Consider the following 22,499-nt stretch of genomic DNA (forward strand, 5'->3'; position numbering starts at 1 on the left):
AAATATTAAAAAGAAAGAAGACTAGCTGACAGATTGAAACACTGTGTTGTCACTAAGGGCTCAATCTAACTTCCATTTAAGACAATGGAAAGACTCAAGTAAATTTTACTGCGATTTGGATTGGGACCTAAATATTCATTAAGCTCTCTGTTTTGAGAACGGAGAAATTAACATAACATAAAGGGTTGATTTCATGTTAATTTCTGTCAAGATAGAATGTGTTAAAATAGATGTACATTTAAAAATTTAAGCAAAATTTAATTTAAATTCTTTTTATGGTTAGTTTGATAGATTACTAAAATGCACCCCGTTAAAGTTGGGGGCTCATGTATGTTGTTAAACAGAACACTATATAGGAAAAAGACATTTCCTCAAATAGCCAGCTCGCCCATCCTCCTGACCCCCCATTGTCCCTTGCCCATCCTCCCCACCCTTGCAGTAAAAAACGTGGGAAATTAACTTATTTTGCATCATGCCTTAAGGCAGACATACTCAGGCCATTTTGGACTAGTGGGAAAAAGGAATTCTCCCCTCGGTGGTACTGCACTGACAACTGCTTGATCATTTAAGATACTCCAGAAAATGCTAGCTTAAATAGTCCAGCTGACCACATCTTCCATTATGGCACATGGGGAGGAGAGATGATCTCTGGAAGAGTCAGAACTCAAACATTTTTGTACTATATAAATCAAAGTCAACATCTTGATTTGCACATGGAAGCAAATAGAGAACCAGCTCTTGGATAACAAGTCTCTATGTTCTCTTTGACTAACACTGCTCAATAGGTGAGGACTGTATTCTGTAATATGTTTGGCATCAAAGAACAGTCTTCAAATGTAACCCCACTTAGAGTACATTGCAGTATACTTTACCATAAACAATACCAGCTGATAATGTGTACAAGTATCCATAAGGGGGAAAAATGCATAGCTAATACAATTGCTTCTGCCTGTGAAAAGAAAATGAAAGAATATTATGTCCAGATTGCTGAAGATGACATCCAAGAATGTGGAGAAAAATACAAGAAGATCTTTTTTGTCTGAGGCAATAAAAATAGAACAGAAAAAAATGAGGACTTCCCATGTTCACTTATCCCAAATTTCTGAGGAATGGGTGTCCAGAACTCTATCTGAATCATGTTGAGAAAGGAATAATTTCTAACACCGTTCCAGACCTTGTGTACTCTCAGAGGTAGCCTCAACTCAGCAGCTGGAGGCCAGCAATAGGTGTAGCTGCACTGGGCAAGGATATGAGGGATTTGCACTCTTAAATTAAGAACAAACAGTGCTAAGCTTCAACTAGCTCTGTCAGTGCAAATCCCTACATGTTCTTGTGTAGGCTTTGGAGCACAGTTACGCTGATTGTTGAAATGGGGCTATTCTTGAGGGAGACAAAAGCCGTGAACTACATTGTGAGTGTTCAAAAATTCTTCTGTAACTATCAATCTTTGTGTTATTTGACTGAAAAAGGAGGATTGGTGCCCCACCTTCCTGATGGCACTTGATAGAGCTTTCAGAAAGACTATGAATTCACCTTTTATCCCACTACCAGAAGTATATGGAAATCTGTGATGAACAGAGGGTGATGCAAATATAGCACACATTTTACCAATGAGGGACTGTAAATTAAACTAGATGCTAAATTTATAAAAGTAACTGAAGGACATATGGGGGGAATTTCTGATCATTCTTGGTTGGAGTCTTAATGGACTCTGAATCCATCAAGTTAACAAAGTACTGGAATTTCACAGGGCAAAAAAAAATAAAAATTCAAATACTTTATGGAATCTTTCTGTTACCTAGGCAATATGATGGGTATTAGTTGATCCTGGAACAGAATGAACTTGCTGAAAAATGGATGATGTAACATAATCCTGATTTCTTTTATTCATTTTTAGCATTTTAAAATGGAAGGTGCAGGTTGTTACCTTAACTCTACCAGTATGTTTGTGAAGGAGGTTATGCCTCAGTTTTTTAATCACAGTGATGGAAAGTTGTGATTCAAAGCCACAAAATACAGGGCAATTGAACTGAGAATTTTATCAGTTTTAGAAGCCTAGCTCTCTTGTTCAACCAGCTTGGCATCAGTCAAGTGTTTGTTTAGCAGTATCTAAGGGCAGACACAAAGGAGGCGGTAGACTTTAGCTAGTTAGTAAAATGGGGGACTTTGTGGTTTTATTTCCAGATTTCAAAGTGTTTTTTCATTTTGGACAATGTATGCATTTTTATTTTTTGAACAATAAATATGATTACAGAGTGAATTGCATAGCATGTGTTTATGGTTTATTTCATAAAATGTTTGTGGACAGGTTTTTTTCCGCTCTGCCCAACAGTGTGTTGTTTTTTTTGTTTGTTTTTTTTTTGAATCAGGAAAATCACAACATTCCTGAAAATAATATGCATCTAAAATATAGAACATTTTACCTCCTTCCCCCCTCACTGCCCCCCAAACTGATTTTGTCTTTTCACTTACATTGCTGAAAATTCATTTGGTTTGATGTAGACTGAACATTCTTCTTAAGCCTTTTATTATACACATAGCTGTTAACTGATCTTTGGTTATATTTTCTCTTTTGAAGATGGATTGGGTTTTAAACATTGGAGAGCAAGCACTGGATATATGTGTTGTGTCCTTTAATCAGACCTCCTCTGTTTTTGTGCTTGGTGAGAGAAATTTCTTTTGCCTTAAGGATAATGGGCAAATTCGATTCATGAAAAAACTTGATTGCAGTCCAAGTTGCTTCCTTCCTTATTGTTCAGGTTGGTAAAAGAAAAATTAAACTTAGAATCTTTGACCTACTTACACTTAAAACTGATAATTTTTTTCTTTAAGAAGATACAATCTTTTGAATATATTGTGGATTAATATAGTAAAAGCTTATGTAGAATTCAAATTGTATCTTACATTTTGTAACTCAAGTGGATAATTTTTCAGAGAACAGAAAGAATCAAGTATCCTAAAATTTGGATTCTATTTGCTACTTTTTCTTGTAAGTCACTTATAGATACATAAAAAGAGCAAAATCTTGCTTGGATTCAAATATAAGGCACGTAAGGTAGGGGTAGAAGAGAGGTAAGTCCACCAAGATTAAGCTATTCAGGCATGTTGCATGGTACCTCAGAGCAGCTAAGATCAATTAATTTTTCAGGGCTTTAAATGCAGCAAGAATGCAAGAAAGTTAGGGGTCTTGTAAGGATAAATGCTTGTGAGGTGCTCTGATTCTGTGGTTGAATGGTATAAAGCTTGGTTGACAAATTGATAAGACCAGAATTAAGAATCTATAGTTCCATTTTGGTACCAGAATAGCAAAGAATAAGTTTTAAAATCTTATCTTCAATTAGTTAATTTAAACTTTACAAACACTTTCATAATCATCTTTATTTTACTTTCTGTAATTTCTTGTGTAAACATGTGATAGACAGTCTATTGATTAAAATTACTTAACCAATGTGTGTGTTGTGCCATGTCTATCCCAGTGCATTTATAGTGATGATGACAAATCCATTATATTTTACTTTTGGGGCATTCTGGGACTTCTGGTACTAACACTTATGAGTAATAGTTCTGGAAGTACCAGAAATGTGTCCAGCACATCTTTTTATACATGCATTGATATCATTGTAATTGGTGTCCATGATTAATCACATATTTTTGGTTATTGTCTATGTAATTTTATTATTCTTTTTGACTGCTTAATAGTCTGTAAATAAAAAGGAAAACAGACCTGTTCACAAATGTGCAATAGTGGCTTCCCCTCCTCCAAACCCCTTCTTCCCCCCCCCCCCCCCCAAAAAAAAAAAAAAAAAAAAAAGGAAAGTAGTGTGAACCTGAAAGGAACATACTGGCTCATGAAAACATCTATTGTCTTAGAGCTGTTTTTATGTTTTTAACAGTGTCTGAAGGAACAATAAACACTCTGGTTGGAAACCATAATGGCATGTTGCATGTTTATCAGGATGTGACATTGAAGTGGGCCACTCAGCTTCCCCATATTCCTGTAGCAGTAAAAGTGGGCAATTTACAGTAAGTAACTTTGTAACTGTTTCATTTTTTTAGATTTCTTTCCAGAAAAAAAAAATCTCTACAGATGCTAATAAGCATTTCTGTACTATTTAACAATAAAAGGTAGTTTATAAAAGGAAAAAATATAGTTTTGGGTATGTTGTATGGTATATTAACTGGATCAATTTATGCTATTACTCTGATACATTTGGAATAATTTTGTTCAAGTATTAGTATTACTTTGGATTTACATTGGTGTAAGTGAAGGCAAAACTTGGCCTCTGTTTCTGACAAAATAATTTCTTTTGTGAAAGAATGATAGATGTTCAAAGATTTCAAGAGAGCGCATCAGTCTAATATGATCTTCTCGGAGATAAGAAAGTAGGAGTCTCTATGGGAATTTATTCATCATTATCAGTCTAATTGTAGCTGAATTCCAGAGGCTCTTGTTGAAATGGATTCTTGTTCTCTAAAGCTAGTTAGTTTAGTATCTGTTTAAATTATTCAATTTTGCATTCAGAGCAAGGAAAGAAACTGTGACACTATTGCATGTATTTGTTTCCTATCGCTGACACACAGCACGCAGAGTGGAAGAAAATGGGACACAATTATTGAGTAGCCTTATTTCTTGACTTGTAGGTTGCATGTTTTTCACAAATGCAGAGGCTCACAATCAAGGGAAAATTCAAAGTCTGAGTAACTAGTTTTCTCATTAAGATTAAGATACATTAAGACTGGGAATCTCTGAAGAGGGCTACAAAAGCTTTTTGTTCTCTTCCAGTGGTTACCTAATGCTTTTTGAATAAATGAAAATTACAAAATTAAGTTAATGTGAGACAACATGAGTACAAATTGTGATCTCTTTCATCGGGTGAGTGTTAAGTGTAAAAAGATGACTATGTATCCTGCTGGGACACTTAATGTAAAATAAAAAAGTAAGGTAATATTACAGCATATGCTAGAGTAGCTTGTATCTAAAACTTTTGAAGTCTGGTATAAAATCTCAATCTGGTAAGAAGTACATGAAGCTGTTAAGCATTTATTTTTATGACAGGAAATCAGACTAACATTTTAAAAATAGAATACAGTATAGACAGTTGGTTTTAATTGTGGCAGGAAGAAAAATTAGTGCAATTTTTTAAAACTTTTTTTTTGCTAATTTTTTGGTCTGTTTCATGGATTTTGAAACCTCAAGATTTTGCTTTTAGTGAAGTTTTAAGGAACCAATAATTTCCCCCAGATTGTCTTGCCGGGTACACGTTCACATCAATATTTTGTAATTTCACATATTCAGAGTTTCCATGCCTGTCATCTTCCTCAATGTTTTTTTATGGAGAGAAGAGGAAGATATACAGCAACAGTGACACGCCCCCCTTTATAATGTGTATTACTATGTATACATAGATATGAGAACATGCACATATGGACATGAGTTCAGGCAGGGATGGGAGAAGTTGGAAGCATATACACTTTGGTTCTTCTTCGAGTGCATGCTCATATCCATTCCACTTAGGTGTGCGCGCGCGGCGTGCATGTTCGTCGGAGAATTTTACCCTAGCAACACTCAGTAGGCCGGCCGGGCGCCCCCTGGAGTGGCGCTGCTATGGCGCCGGATATATACCCCTGCCGGCCCAACCGCCCCTCAGTTCCTTCTTACCGCCCGTATTGGTCGTTGGAACTGTGGAGCGCGGCTTTGCTGATCTCCACATCCCTAGCTTACTCGTAGTTCTCTTCTCATCACTGTGTATATAGTTGGTGTTTTTTGTAGTTATACTTAGTATTAGTGCCTAATTTTGTAGTTAGTGTATATAGTTGAAAGGGGGATTGAGGATTAGCACCTTTCCTCCGCCCCGGTGTGGGCCCATGCCCAAGGCACCGGGATTCAAACCATGCTCGGCGTGTCAAAAGCTGATGCCAATAGGGGATCCCCACAACTCCTGCCTGAAGTGTCTAGGAGAATCCCATCTTGTGGACAAGTGCCACATTTGTAAGTCCTTCAAACCTAGGACGAAAAAGGAGTGGGACTTTCGTTTGAAGCAGTTCCTTATGGAGTCGGCACTTAGCCCCGCAGCAGCGCCCAACGCCTCGGTAAGGAGCGCGCCTCTGGTGCCGAGAAGGACTCTCGGCACCGACCTGTACCGGCACTGACTCCCCGGCACCGCTCCCTTTCCCCGACCGGGAAACGGCATGCTGCTACAACTTCATCCTCCCAGAAGGAGCAGTCGTTGAAGACGGTTCGCCGAGCACCGTCATCTGCTACGGCACCGTCGCCCATGGTGGCACCGCCGGTAGCTGCTCCTCCTAAAACGGCACCATTGATTCCGGTCCCACAAGGGCTGTTGAGTCCGGTGCATGACAGCTCCCCACCTACAACTGGGGTTGAGCTCGTTCTCCCTTCTATGCCGGAGACCTTCTCGACCGCAAGGGAGCTCATCTCGATGATGGAGCCGATGCGTCAATGCCCGGCACCGCCGGTGCGGGTTATTCAATCCATTGGCAAGCTGACCATGATAAGGCCTCCTTCCTCCATCCCTCTCGAGAGACGTCATTCCAGATCGCGGTCTCGCAGGTGCTCTTGATCTCGCAGCTCCCACTCCTGGTGCCGCTCGCAGTCCCGGCACCGCTCGAATTCGCGGTACCGGTCGCACTTGCAGTGCTGCTCCACCTCACGATCACCGGACAGGTACTCCTGGTACCGCTCCAATTCTCGGCACCAATCTCGTTACTGGGTATCCCGCAGTTGCTCCAGACGTTGGAGCTCGAGATCCCAGTCGACCTCCCGGCACCGCCATGGTAGAAGGTCCCAGTCTCGCTCGCAGTATCGCCACAGCCCCCGGTACCGCTCTCCGGTACCGCACAGGGATCAAGCGTCCAGAATGGTGCCGTCTTCACAGGGTCCATCGGCACCTCCGTGGCCTTCGAGACACACATCAATATCGTCTCAGGCTGCTAGTGCATCTTACCATCACAAGGGTGACTCTGATGTTGCCAGCCAATTTCTGGAGGGACAAAGCCATGAACAAGGGCCTCATCACTGGTCCTTTTGGACACCATGGGCTTACCATCAGGCCCAAGGTACCCCATCACTGGCTCCCCGCTCGGCCCACTCAGAACACCGGGCTCCGGAAGCGATGGTGAGCCGCCCTCCCCCTGCGGGCACGGAGGAAGCTCCAGTTCCTTCCATGGACTCAGAGGTTCCTCCTGGTCCAGCTGATGCTCCTCCGGTTCAAGACCCACCTCAGGACCCTGTAGTCCTGGGCCTATCCTCCTCTTCCTCGCCTGACGAGACAGTAGCTGGCACATCCTCCTCAGGGCCTCCGCCTATTGATCTTAGGGCCCATCAAGACCTCTTGAGGCGAGTGGCCCAGAACATGAATTTGCAAATCGAGGAGGTCACTGAGGTAGAGGACCCGGTAGTGGACATCCTATCAGCTGATGCACCTACCAGAGTGGCGCTCCCGTTCATCCGCACTATTCAAGCCAATGCGGACACCATTTGGCAGTCACCAGCTTCGATTCCGCCTACAGCTAGGGGAGTGGAGAGGAAGTATATGGTTCCCTCAAAGGAATACAAATACCTCTACACCCATCCACCTCCCTGCTCTCTGATTGTCCAATTGGTGAATGAACGGGAGCGTCATGGCCAACAACCATCAGCCCCTAAGGCAAAGGAGGCTAAGCACATGGACCTCCTAGGCCGCAAAATATACTCAGCCGGGGGCCTCCAGCTTAGGGGGGCGAATCAGCAAGCCCTCCTAAGTCGGTACAATTTTAACACCTGGGTATCAGTGGGGAAGTTCACAGAGCTTCCCCAGGAGTCCTGTTCCGAGTTTACGGCCCTGCTCGAAGAGGGTAAAAAGGTGGCAAGAACCTCTCTGCAGGCCTCTCTGGATGCCGCGGACTCAGCGGCGAGAATTCTGGCGACCGGAGTGGCAATGAGTCGTATCTCCTGGCTCCAGGCTTCCACTCTCCCTTCTGAATTGCAGCAGACCATTCAGGATTTACCCTTCGAGGGACAGGGCCTCTTCTCCGATAAAACTGACCCCAGGCTTCAAAGCCTTAAGGACAATCGGGTCATCATGCGCACGCAGGGCATGCATACTCCAGTGACCCAGCAAAGGTCCTTCCGGGCCCACCCATACCGCCCGTACAACCAGACCAGACAGCGTCAGGATAACACCAGATGGCGCGGCAGGGGTAATCGGCGCAGGCAATCTGGCCCTCAAGGGTCCCAAAGCCAAGGGCCCCCTAAACCACTGACAGGACCTAAACAAAACTTTTGATGGGACGCTCGAGGACGGCCTACCAGTCATTCTTCCGGATCCTTCTCCCGCCTTTTTCAACCGCGTCTTCCATTTCCTCCCTGCCTGGTCCCAACTAACCTCCGATCACTGGGTCCTTTGCACAGTGGAATCGGGATACCACCTACAGTTTATTTCAAACCCATCCTCCCTGCCCGTCCCTCTTCAGGGACCCCTCTCATGAGCAATTCCTCTGGCAGGAGGTCCAGGCGCTCCTACATTTGGGAGCCATAGAGGAGGTGTCAAAAGACATGAGTGGCAAGGGGTTCTATTCCCTTTACTTTTTAATCCCCAAGGCAAAGGGAGGTCTACGACCAATCCTAGACTTGCGAGAACTCAACAAATTCCTGATAAAGTTGAAGTACCACCATCCCATCCCTGGATCCGGGAGACTGGTTTGCCGCCCTCGACATGAAGGACATGTATTTCCATATCGCCATTTATCCACCACACAGGTGATATCTCCGTTTTGTGGTAAACTGCCACCTATTTCAGTTCACATCCTTCCCTTTGGCCTTTCTACAGCCCCAAGGGTCTTCACCAAATGCATGGCTGTAGTAGCCGCTGCCCTCAGGTGTCGTTGAGTTCACGTCTTCCCATATCTCGACGATTGGCTTATTCGAGGGACATCTCAATTACAAGTATCACAGCATGTGTGGATCGTCAGAGACCTCTTCGGGAGCCTAGGTCTCATGATCAATGCAGAAAAGTCTACTCTCACGCCCACGCAGAGAATAGACTTCATCAGTGCTGTCCTGGACTCCACGTTGGCCAGAACCTGCCTCCCTCAGCCTCATTTTCAAAAGTTGACTTCATTAATTCTCAGTCTGCAATCATTTCTGACAACGTCGGTCTGATCTTGCCTCGGCCTAGTAGGTCACATGGCCTCCTGCACCTTCGTGACCAAGCACGTGAGACTGCGTCTCTGTCCCTTCCAAACCTGGCTGGCTCCCGTATACCGCCCACGCAGGGACAGTCTAGATTCGGTGCTCACTAACCCCGGGAATGTTCTCGACTCCCTGACTTGGTGGCTAGACCCTTCTCTGGTTTGCGGAGGAATGCCATTCCACCCACCACAACCCTCGGTAGCCCTAACCACAGACGCGTCATCTCTTGGTTGAGGTGCCCGTCTCGGGAGTCGTCACACCCAAGGCCTATGGTTGACCCAGGAGATGTCCCTACATATCAACATAAGCGGACTGCTCTCAGTTCCCTCAGCATGTCAGGTCTTCCAGGACCATCTACAGGGCCGTTGTGTGTCAGTGTTCACGGACAACACAACGGCCATGTTTTACGTAAACAAGCAGGGCGGAGTGCGATCCTCTCTCCTCTGTCAAGAAATCATCCACCACTGGGAATTTTGTATAGCCCATTCCATCGATCTGGTGGCATCCTTTCTCCCAGGAGTTCAGAACACTCTGGCAGATCATCTCAGCAGGTCCTTCCTGTCTCACGAGTGGTCGATACGCCCGGACGTCATCCATTCTGTTTCCCGGAGGTGGGGTTTTCCCCACTTAGACCTCTTCACCTCTCGAGAGAACAGGAAGTGCCAGGAGTTTTGCTCCTTCCAAGGATGCTCCCCGGGCTCCCTATCAGACGCATTCATGATCCGGTGGAACAGACACCTACTTTATGCTTTCCCACTGTTTCCGCTTGTCCACAGAGTCCTGCTCAAGCTCCGGAGGGACAGAGCCCACTTGGTCCTCGTTGCTCCAGCTTGATCGAGGCAGCATTGGTACACCCTATTGTTCGACCTCTCAGTGGCAGAACCGATCCCCCTGCTACTCTGGGCAGACCTCATAACACAAGACTTTGGCAGCCTTCACCATCCGGACCTGCAATCCCTTCATCTGACGGCTTGGCTGCTCCATAGCTGAGCCAGTCGGAACTACACTGTTCCCCTTCGGTACAACAGGTGCTCTTGGGGAGTAGGAAACCTTCCACGAGGACGACATATCTTGGCAAGTGGAAGCGTTTCTCTCTCTGGTGCGCCCAGAATATCTTGATCCCAGGACAGGTTTCTGTTCCCACTCTCTTGGAGTACCTGTGGTCCCTCAAGGAGCAGGGCCTGGCGGTCTCCTCTATAAAGGTGCATCTGGCAGCTATTTCAGCCTTCCATCAAGGGGAAAGTGGCACATCAATGTTTTCTCACCCCATTGTTTCCAGGTTTCTTAAGGGATTGGATCGGTTGTACCCTCAAGTCAGGCGCCCGACTCCTACCTGGGATCTCAACCTGGTGCTATCCAAACTCGTGGGTTCCCCATTTGAGCCCTTAGCCACTTGCTCGCTGCTGTACCTCTCCTGGAAGACAGCCTTCCTTGTCACTATCACCTCAGCAAGACGAGTGTCAGAGCTTCATGCTTTGACTGTGGATCCCCCATATACGGTATTCCACAAGGACAAGGTACAGCTGCGACCACACCCTGCATTCCTACCTAAAGTGGTGTCTTCCTTCCACCTTAACCAAGACATCTTCCTCCCGGCTTTCTTCCCAGAGCCCCATTCATCACCCTGGGAACAACAACTGCATACCTTAGATATCCGTAGGGCTCTCGCCTTTTATATCGAGAGGACCAAACCCTTCCGGAGGTCACCCCAGCTCTTTGTGGCCGTGGCGGAATGGGAAAGGCATGCTGGTCTCTTCCCAAAAGATTTCATCTTGGGTGACATCATGCATCCGAACATGCTATGACTTGGCTCACATTCCGGCTAGCCATCTCACCGCCCATTCTACTTGAGTGCAAGCCTCATCTGCAGCCTTCCTGGCCCATGTCCCCATCCAGGAAATATGTCATGCTGCTACCTGGTCTTCCATCCACACCTTTGCAGCACACTACGCATGGTCCAGCAGTCCAGAGACGATGCCACCTTCGGCTCAGCGGTCTTACATTCCGCAATGTCTCGCTCCGACCCCACCATCTAGGTAAGGCTTGGGAATCACCTAATTGGAATGGATATGAGCAAGCACTCGAAGAAAAGACGTTTACTCACCTTTGTAACTGTTGTTCTTCGAGATGTGTTGCTCATATCCATTCCACACCCACCCTCTTTCCCCACTGTCGGAGTAGCCGGCAAGAAGGAACTGAGGGGTGATTGGGCTGGCAGGAGTATATATCCGGCGCCATAGCGGCGCCACTCCAGGGGGCGCCCAGCCGACCCACCGAGTGTTGCTAGGGTAAAATTCTCCGACGAACGTGCACGCAGCATGTGCACACCTAACTGGAATGAATGAGCAACACATCTTGAAGAACAACAGTTACAAAGGTGAGTAACCGTCTTTTCCACCTCCAGAAACAGCACAGGATCTGTACCAGGATCTCTCTCATTTGGTTGGCCGGGTAAAGGACAAAACTGAAGCATTGAGGTTTAAGGATGCAAATGGCTTGCCAGATCTTTTCCTTGAGTGGAAGCAGGAAGTGGTCCAAATGAGAGTTGACTTTTTCGTGGATTTGCAACTCTTCTCAGAATGACTAGACCCTGGAGGACTCTGAGCAAGCCCTAGAGATTATTAGGACACCTCTACCCTGATGTAACACTGTCCTCAGGAGCCAAAAAAAATCTTACCACGTTATAGGTGAAACCATGTTATATCGAACTTGCTTTGATCTGCCGGAGTGCGCAGCCCCACCCCTCGCCAGCGCTGCTTTATTGCATTATATACGAATTTGTGTTATATTGGGTCGCATTATAGCAGGGTAGAGGTGTAATTCTGACTACTCAATAGGAGCTACAGATTGATTTAGTGTCCTCTGAGGTGGAAGCAATTGGCCAGGATATCACATCTGCTGCTCCCATTACTGCCCTTACACCATGAGCTTCTCTTCTTCCTTTCCCTTACTATCCATGAGATGCAGCAAGCTCCCAGAAGGGGTATTCAGTCTGTCTTATTCTTGAGAGCGGAAATCTGGGGGTAAGAATCTGGACAGTAATTTACTCTCTTGTGAATTTTTATAGGTATTTTATTCATGAGTGAAAGCACTGTACTTGCCCTTCATATGGGAGAGATTCTGTTGAAGCAAATGTAAAAGGAAAGCCACAGAACTAAGAATTAAGTATTACACGTTTTTAAATTTTCAGTGCTCCTTTTTAGAAGGGGTAACTGGTAAGAACAAGTCAGTGAAAGTTACTAGAGTACAGGCTTCTGCTTTCACTTATCTTGGAGGTAAATATCATTTTATTTGGTAATGGAATTGTGTGTTCACTGAAGAATAAATAGAAAGCATTTAATACCTTAAAAGAAAAGTTATCTATAGAACTTCTTAAAATATTAAATTCCCAAATGCAAATTTTTTAAGATGGAGTTAAGGTAATAAATATGTATCAATCATTTTAGGTGGGAAAAACAGTTTTTTTGAAAAAAGTTCAAATGTTTAAAATTCATGAAATAAAAGTAGAGCATATACTTTAAAAACAAACAAACCAGGACCTCTTAAGAAGGTGAAACCAGACTTAATTCTGTATTGAACTTCAAGTCTGGCTATATTTCTATCCTGACTAATGGTGGTGTAAAAATGACATTGTGGGGTTCCATGTTTCTCTCATTGACACTGTATCAAATTTGCTTAGTAAATTTTCAAATAAAAAATCTTTCCCCCTAATTGCCAACCCAGAAAACCAACCCTGGCATCTGAAAGTCATTTGTTTAGTCAATTATTTTCTGTCTTCTTCGAGTATGCTCTCACTTTAACTTACTAGTGAGCCTTATCTGTGCTTTATATCCTCACACAGCGCACACACCTCAGCTCCAAAAGACAACCATAGTCCTCCTGTACATCTTCTTTATTAATGGGATGAACCATAACCCATATGACAATGTGCCATACTTAATGTATGAACATCTGTAGCAGCTACTCACCACATATGTGTCATCTACTCAGAGGCTAGTGTGTTAATGTTTTAGGTCATGACTCTGTTTAAGGAATAGTAAAAAATTAAGCATCTGTTTGAAGTTATAAGTAATACAGGAAAAACTTTGGTGAAGAATTTTTTTACAGGCTCAAATGTAGCAATACAGTGACTGCCGTATCACTTCAGAATTGCTGGCTGAAGAAATTAATCTAAAGTAGCAATATGCAATTTTATAACTTCTTGTAAGACAACCCAAAGCAATTTAGTAGTTTTCAGATCTGAAATTTCTTTCTAATTCTATTTATATGTGAAAGGTTTTTTTTTCTCTCTCATTTTATGTCTTTGTCACAAGACATTGGTTAGTGTTGGCTGTGGCTATAGCATCTCCTTTTACCCCATCTTGCTATTAACTTGGAGAAAAGTAAAAATAGTTCACATAACTGTAATTCTCCCGTCTATCCCTTAATGGAATTTACAGAAGGACTGAATATTCTTATGACCAGCATTGTAATTAAACATGATAAAATAAAGCTTGCCATATTTTCTGCTTCAGTGTACCAGTTGATCATTGCAGGTGGTTGACAGGAATTTCCTACGTATTGCAAAGTCAGCTAGGTGCATTGCAAGAAGAGTTGTAAGGCAACTATTGGAGACAAGTACCAAATTTACTGGAATGATAGTCTGCTGCAGTAGGCCAAATCATATAGTCTTCCTCCTACCAGCTGCTTTCCTTTTGTGATCCCAGTAACTTTCCCCAAGATCAACATCATAACACTATGGTATCTATAACACTTATGGTACAATTACGAAAGAGGCAGGAAGTCTTGTCCTCAACTCCTCAGTCATCCAACCTTTTATTTTGGAGCCTCCTTTTGGGGTGGATATGTGCCCCCCTTGCACCATGCCCTTGCTGTTGCTACCTCTCCTTTTTTATTTTTGGCCATTTTCTTTTTCTCACATCATTCTGCCTGGTTTGATTTTATTTTTTTCATTTTTGTTTTCTGTATGTGTATGTTTGGTGCACACACTCACTCTGCTACTTGTTTCTGGTTTTCTAGCCCTGTTGTCCTAGATCGGGGGCATCCATCAATGATAACCATAGCAAAGCAGAGTGCCTATGGAATGGAGAAGAGACACTTGATATCTGTCTCATCCTGGCACTGTGTGCACATGATGTGCTTATGGTCATAAGGCAATCAACCGCATGAGATCAGGGAGAATGACTGGCTGCTTTCAAGAATTTTCTTTCCACTTTATCTGCCAGTTCAAAAGCCTGTTTGTAGAGGAGAGTTACTCTACCAGACGACTCCTGTCCTTTGTTCCTCCTAAATCCCCAGACTAGTCTGGCGCTTGCCCTCTGAGGTTGGGTGATGCTAAAAAGCAACACAAATTGTGTACCTTCATCCAAGGGACTAGTACTGATACTCTCTTCCACTGAGCGTAAACCTACATGTATGTTCATTTTCTTATATGTGGAAGGGAAACTTAATATTGAGAAGAGACTACTATAACTTGATAACCTTACTACTTGCTCTAAATTAAAAAAGAAACCTGTTCCTATAAGTAAATAATGAGTAACTAGGCAATTACTTTGGTATATGTCAGTGGCTAAATAATAAAAAATGTTGCTTTCTAGCAAAATTAGTTAAACTTTGTAAATTATTAGACTCAAATAGTTTTTATTCCTAGTCCTACATACTAAATTGTCTAGTAAATTGTGTAATAATTTATTCCTGTATTTTTTACTTAGAACAAGTAAAATGAGTGTGCTTCTTTCTAGGCTGCTCAGTAGCTCAGAGAATGAAGCCTTATCTCATGCATATGATTATAACTTGGGCCTTGACACTGCGCACATTTAAGCGCGTACATAACTTTATGGAACTACTTGTGAGTAAAATTATGCATGTGCTTAAGGCACCAATTCAGCAGTCTATCCTTGTTCACCAAAGCACGTGCTTAAGTTCTTAGCTGAATTGAGGTGCATGCATCTGCAGGATTGAGGCCTAAGTTTGAAACTGAATTTTAGTCTAGCAATTTGACTCGCACGTTTTTATGGAAAGTTTTAATCAAAATACTATAGTTCAAAAGTATGAAGTTTAACCATCAGTTAAAAAATCAAATATGCTGGGTTTTATGGAGTTTAGGCTTCCAATAATTTTTTAAAAAGAAAATTAAAATGTGTGATTAATTTATGAGTTAGAAAATGTAAACCTGGTCCAAATTCAAAGTTGAAGTTATGACTTGTTCTCTACTTGCAAAAATGTAGTGGACTGTGTGGTTAGGTGAATGCATTGTATGCAGCTGTGTGTCTGCAAGCACCACAAAGGCAACAGGAACTGAAGTTAATGAGAAAAATATGAAGAAAGATTATAGTTGAATGAAAGTATAAAAGATGTAAAAATGCAATCAAATAATGGGTAGTAGTGGGTGGAGTTAAAAATAAAAGCACCACTTATTCAGTTTCTACAGCTGTCCAGATGCTAGAAAATACTTTGTTCTTCACTCCAGCCCATCTGTTATTCCTTATTGTAACTGACATCACCACAACTGCTAAAGCATCACCATATAAAAATGGCAAAACTTAACTCTTACTGCACAATTTGATGGGAAGAAAACTGCAGGAATCAAAGTCTGTAGTTTACTGAAAGATTTTCCATTTTTTTGCATGGAGGTGCTGTAACAGAAGTGATTCCAGTTATGACACACAGTATGACCTGAATGGCTGTATTTTTTTAATTTGAGTATGCCATAATAATATGTTGTCTGATCTGAGAAGTTAAACACAAAGATTTGTGTTCTACATTTACACCGAATTCCACCTTAAGGAAATGTTTGGTAGGAAAGAAGAAAGTGATTAAATTAATCAATTACTACCATACTAGTGATGTAAAAAATATTGCCATTTTTAAAGGCTTCTTTGAAAAGATTGTTCTTTGTTGTTTATAGTGCTACAAAATACGTGGTGTGATTGTATTTCTTTACCTAAGTAGGGCTCTGAGCCTGCAGAAAATTACATATGTGCCTAACTTTACACACTGAGAATTCTCTCATGTATGAGGGCTTTCTGGAGAGCTAGAACTTGAAGAACTGAATGGGACTACTTACAGTGTGTAAAGAATAGCATCCATTGTTGCCAACTCTCCTGATTAAATTGCATGCCTCATGATATTTGGTGTTTTTTCTTAAAGCCGTAGCTCCTAGAGTCTTGTGACTGAGTGAGAATTTCAGCTTTTACTTAAAAAAAAGAACATAAAAAAGCAAATTTCTAGCCTGATCTTTGCAGGGGAAAGCTTGAAGGCAAATAAAAAGAATCCTAAATTTAATATTTTTAACTTTTTAAAATTGCATGATTTTTGAATGTTTGGGGCAGGCAGTGTGACAGAATGGCACATGTCTGTACCAAATTATGAACTCCACTTTGTACTAAGTGTTGAACACTATGTTAGACTTTCCTAAGGGCAATTTACTTTAATGCATTTCAGACAGTTGTCCTGCCCTGAAAAAAATGTTTGAACACGTTATTGAAAGACTATCCCTGAGAACAATCTATTTTGAATGACTCTTAACTACTGGCTCACCACTCACTGAACTACTCACTGAACAATGTTTTTTCTGTGCAGGGTCCACAAAGTGGTGCAAGCATGATGAAAAGTGTATAGTGGAGCATCCTGCTGGAGCATGTCAAAGGGATAGAGGGTCTGTTCATATTCCATGGTGTGATTGTAGTTAAAGTGGAGATACCCAGGATAGCTTTACCGATGCTAGCATTGCTAAAAATAGTAGTGTAGATGTGGTGGCACAGACTTCAGCAACAAAGTAGGTACCCAGGGTTCTGAGTGGGCTTGTACAGCCCACACTGTAGACTATGCTGCCAAATCTATGCTGCTAATTTTAGCCATCCTAGCACTGGTAAAGCTAGCGCAAGTATGCCTACCTGAGCTGCAGTCACAGCTTAGACTCCAGTATAGGCATAATTTAAGAGTGGGGATCAGCCTTTTGCAGGGGAGCCAACCATTGCCAGGTAGGAGAGAGAGAGCAGGAGAGAGAGAGAGCAGAATGGACTCTGCCCAGCCTGAGATGCTAACAAACTTCAGTCACTAGAAGGATGAGATCAGACTAGGGGAGGGTGTATCTGAAGACTTCTGTTGTTTCAAGGACCTGTAACTCTTGAGTTCTTTAAGAATATAGTTTCTGTGGTTTAGGAATTCTTTTGGTAAGCCTGTGCTCCTTTCTTTTCTGCCATGTTGTCCCCAAAAGAGTTAAACTGAAGCCCAGAGAACCCCACAGCCTAGGTGGAGCTCTGGGGAAATGTTTGTAAGTGAGTGGAGGAGCTTGGAAGGTCTCAGGTAGTGGTTTCATGGTCTAGAGTGGCTAGGTGGCAGTTCCACACAACCCAAAGAAGAGTGTCAGACAAGAGTTGTGTGCCTGGGACTGTGTCCTATACACACAGAGTTAGAAACAGGGACTAGACTCTATTCAGATCCAGGTGACCTGGATGCATACGGGACCCACTGATTGGGTCCACTTTGAACAGACTGGTGACTGTACAGAGTAGTAGTAGGTAAGTTGACATAGGCAATACTATGAGTCTTTATAGGATCAGGGCCAACAATGTAATTGCAAAGTAAGTGCACTACTCATTGATTACACCTTTATTTGTAAAATATATAATTATTATAATGTTAAATTTATTTTCTTTGTATCTTTTATCATGTCTCACATAGAACATTACCAAGACAAACTCACAACTGTTTTTCTGAAATGTAATTATTTTATAGTGCTTCTAACACATATCTATGGCTCATTAAGAATATTTTTTATGATAAAATGTACTGACATAATAGTTCTTTTGTCACGGCTGCTCTTTGTGAATTGGTATGTCCTTTTCCCTGGCCTATTTATAGCTAGTTGTTTAGTTTTGCTAGTGATATTGCTTAATATTAAAAAGCTAATCTGTTATCAGCAGTTAAATGAGGTTTTTGTTATGATCAAAATCTCTCAAACATTGTGCAGGTTTTGCCAATCCCATATTTTACATCTCTCGTGAATTCCTTATAGCAAAAATGCCCAGGGTGTAGTGGATGATGATAGCAACTGAATTATAGAAGGAGGGGGAGACTGGAAAGACAATAGATGGATGATGTGTTTTTTTTTGAAGGTAGCTGATCATTAGGGACTAATGGGACTAAGACCCACCAATGAAGTACTGCATACTGTGACTGATCTGCTATAGGGTCTATTGCCACGTGTTGCCACTAGGGGACTCCTGGAAGCTGTAATACACCTGACTGCCAGTGGGGGACTTCTGGCCCTACATCACAAATTACAGGTAACCAAGGAAGAGGCACAGATGAAGGAATACGGCGTATGTCTACGCTACAGGATTATTCTGATTTTACATAAACCGGTTTTGTAAAACAGATTGTATGAAGTCGAGTGCATGCGGCCACACAAAACACAATAATTCAGTGGTGTCCGTCCATGTACCGAGGCTAGCGTCGATTTCTGGAGCATTGCACTTGTGGGTAGCTATCCCGTAGCTATCTCATAGTTCCTGCAGTCTTCCCCGCCCATTGGAATTCTGGGTTGAGATCCCAATGCATGATGGTACAAAGACAGTGTCACGGGTGATTCTGGGTAAATGTTGTCACTCAATCCTTCCTCCGTGAAAGCAATGGCAGACAATCATTTTGTGCCCTTTTTCCGTGGATTGCCCTGGCAGACGCCACAGCATGGCAACCATGGAGCCTGTTTTGCCTTTTGTCACTGTCACCGTATGTGTACTGGATGCTGCTGACAGAGGCGGTACTGCAGTGCTACACAGCAGCATTCATTTGCCTTTGCAAGGTAGCAGAGATGGTTACCATCCCTACTGCACTGTCTGCCATTGTAATTTGGCAATGAGATGATGGTTTTCAATCATTTTGTACCATTTCCAATTGGGAATTGGTGATGACAGTTATCAAGCATTTTGTATTGTCTGCTGCTGTCATGGGTGCTCCTGGCTGGCCTCGCTGAGGTCGGCCGGGGGCGCATGGACAAAAATGGGAATGACTCCCCGGGTCATTCCCTTCTTTATGTTTTATCTAAAAATAGAGTCAGTCCTGCCTTGAATATGGGGCAAGTCTACTAGAGAGCCAGAGAGCACAGCTGCTCCAGTTCAGAGCCCCAGAGATCCCGCAGAAATGATGAGCTGCATGCCATTCTAGGGAGTGCCCCTGCAACAACTGCACCCGTTGCTTCCCTCCTCCCACACCTTTCCTGGGCTACCGTGGCAGTGTCCGCCCATTTGTGTGATGAAGTAATAAAGAATGCAGGAATAAGGAACACTGACTTTTTAGCAAGATAAAGTGAGGGGGAGGCAGCCTCCAGCTGCTATGATAGTCCAGGCAGGACATTAAAGAGTGTGAGGGAGAGGAATGCAGCCTCCCGCTGCTATGATAGTCCAGGGAGTACAGAATCTTTTCTTTAGACACGAAATAGGGGGCGGGGGCTGATGGAGCTCAGGCTCCAGCTGCTATGATGAGGACGGTTACCCAGCATTTTGTACCATCTGCCAGGAATGACAGGAGTCATTCGCATTTTTACCCAGGCGCCCCTGGCTGACCTCACTAAGGCCAGCCAGGAGAACTCACGGGTTGATGACGAGGACTGCTATCAGTCATTTTGTACTGTACCATCTGCCACCGAGGAAGGGAGGGAAGAGAATGCTGCTGTTTAGCACTGCAGCACCCCGTCTACCAGCAGCATCCAGTAGACATACGGTGACATTGAAAAGTGGCGAGAGATGATTTTTTTCCCTTTTCTTTTGGGGGGGGATGTAAATTGACGACATATTCCGTGAACTACTGGCGACAATGTTTTTGACCCGTCAGCCATTGGAAGCTCAGCCAAGAATGCAAATGTTTTTCGAAGACTGCAGGAACTGTGGGATAGCTCAAGTCTTCAGTCCCTTCTCCCTCCCTCCATGAGCGTCCATTTGATTCTTTGACTTTCCGTTACGCTTGTCACACAGCACTGTGCTATGGACTCTGTATCATAGCCTGGAGATTTTTTCAAGTGCTTTATCATTTCGTCTTCTGTATCACAGCTCTGATAGATCAGATTTGTCTCCCCATACAGCGATCAGATCCAGTATCTCCTGTACAGTCCATGCTGGAGCTCTTTTTGGATTAGGGACTGCATCGCCACCCATGTTGATCAGAGCTCCACCCTGGGCAAACAGGAAATGAAATTCAAAAGTTCGTGGGGCTTTTCCTGTCTACCTGGCTAGTGCATACGAGTTCAGATCGCTTTCCAGAGCGGTCACAATGGTGCACTGTGGGATACCACACGGAGGCCAATACCGTCGATTTGCGGCCACACTAACCCTAAACCAACATGGCAATACTGATTTCAGCGCTACTTCTCTCATCGGGGAGGAGTACAGAAAGCGGTTTAAAGAGCCCTTTATATCGATATAAAGGGCCTCGTGTGGACGGGTGCAGGGTTAAATTGGTTTAACGCTGCTAAAATCGGTTTAAACGCATAGTGTAGACCAAGCCTTAGTTGTTGTGGGGCTACCCACAGAGGCAGGGCATAGGATTGTTTGCACATGCTCCCTGCTGGTTCTGCTGCTACTTTTCCAAACCCAGCAACACGAGAAGATGACAGTGGGAGGTTTGCTTTAGGTATGTCACAGTTCTTCTTTATTTTCTCCTCACTGATAACACCAACGCTTTCCTGGATGACACCAAACTATAATTTTTTGTCCTATCCTGTTTCTTGCATGGTTAGGCTGGAGTCTCTGCTATTTGTTAAAGTCCTCATGCTTTCTTATCAAAATTGCATATCCACTTTCACTTTTGCTAATGCAATGAACCCTCTTAGCTACTGCACTGCAAGTAGTGAGTGATAATCTGAAATATGATGATGAGCATTCTGCTGAGTTAATTATATTTCAGAGCTTTGACTTTTAAATGTTAACTTTCAACATCTGCATAACTTTTTGCAAGATCGAGACCTTATCCCTTAACTCATATTGACGAAGAAACAAAAAAGAAATCCTAGTTTAAAACTTTGTGTTATCTGTGCCTTTGAATTTCCTGTCTTTTTCCTACTTTGTCAGTTTGTGTCAAAATCTTAAAACATACCAAACTTTTTAACCTGAATACACAGTAACCTTTAATACAAGAAACTGCACATTGTAATTTTTTCATTCCATAGGTGTCAATTAAGGGCTAGATTGTTAGTTAACAAGCTACCCCAGGTAACGGAGCTGCCCAGGAAGAGGGTGATTGCGAGTGAGGTAATTGAAATCAGGGCTTTGGAGCTGTGCTTCAACTCCAGCCAAAAACCTGCAGCTCCACTGCTCCGGAGCTGCTCCAGCTCCAGGCTGTGCTCCAAAGCCCTGATTGAAATCTCTCTCCCAGTCTTCTTGCTGCTCCTGGGTGAGAATAAAATATATTAGATTTATACCCGGCACAGCATATGTTCTCTGCTTTGCCAGTGTAGCTATGCTACCATCTCCCATCTTCCAGAGTGGCTCTGCATACCCTGTTACTCCCTGTGCACTTGCTGGGGAAGTGATTGCACACTAGAGCACAGATGGGCCATAGTCAGGCCTTGGATTTGTCCACTTGAAGGACTAGTCAAATGCACATTTTTAAGTAAACTAGAAGAACATTCTTTCTTTGTTTCAGCTTATAAATGACAAACGCTTGTCTTTCTGAAACACTTGGAGGCTGGTAGGCCAAGCTTCTTCTGGAAGTAATGTGTTTGACTGAATTAAAATCCAGAGCTTTCAAGAGAGGTTCAAGACATGATGTAAAATTAACTACAGTGGCATAAGTAACATTGTCATAATGCTTTCTTTTTTTAACAAGATGCCTTTTTAAATTTGATATGAGTTTTAAAGTAGAGGAGAAATGAGTTGTCATTTGTGAATTTCGATAAATATTTTGATGAAAGAAATAAATGATTACTTTTTTTTGAAGTTTACTATCGATAACAATATTGCTAATTAAGAGTGTGGTATGGAAAATTATCTTAAATTTGTAATGAAGACTTAACGTCACTTGCCTGACCTGCCAGTGTCTGTGTCTGTTGTTCCATAGCTTAAGAATCAGTGGAAAATATTATAAAAATTTATATATACTGTATTGCTAGAATTTCACTACATATAGATTTTCAGACTATTCTACTGGTCTTGTTTAAACAAATGAAAAATCCTGTTACTCATTTAATTTAAAACAACAGGCATTTTGTATTTACAAGTTGCTTTATTTGTCTGTCTTTGGTTCCAGGCAGTAGCGTGAAAAAATTCATTACACGGTATAATATTATGATCAACAGTAGATGGCAGTAGTA

At 42.8% G+C, this 22,499-nt stretch overlaps 1 protein-coding gene across 1 annotated transcript in view; it reads left to right on the forward strand.

The window, feature by feature from the left end:
• Window positions 1-22,499, forward strand: part of BBS9 (Bardet-Biedl syndrome 9) — a 493,194-nt gene that overhangs the window by 54,565 nt on the left and 416,130 nt on the right. The window contains 2 exon segments of the mRNA XM_030549388.1: window positions 2,579-2,759; window positions 3,894-4,023. Of these exon segments, the coding sequence (XP_030405248.1) occupies window positions 2,579-2,759; window positions 3,894-4,023 (311 nt within the window).

Source organism: Gopherus evgoodei, chromosome 2 (genome assembly GCF_007399415.2).
Source record: "Gopherus evgoodei ecotype Sinaloan lineage chromosome 2, rGopEvg1_v1.p, whole genome shotgun sequence".
Lineage (NCBI taxonomy): Eukaryota > Metazoa > Chordata > Testudines > Testudinidae > Gopherus > Gopherus evgoodei.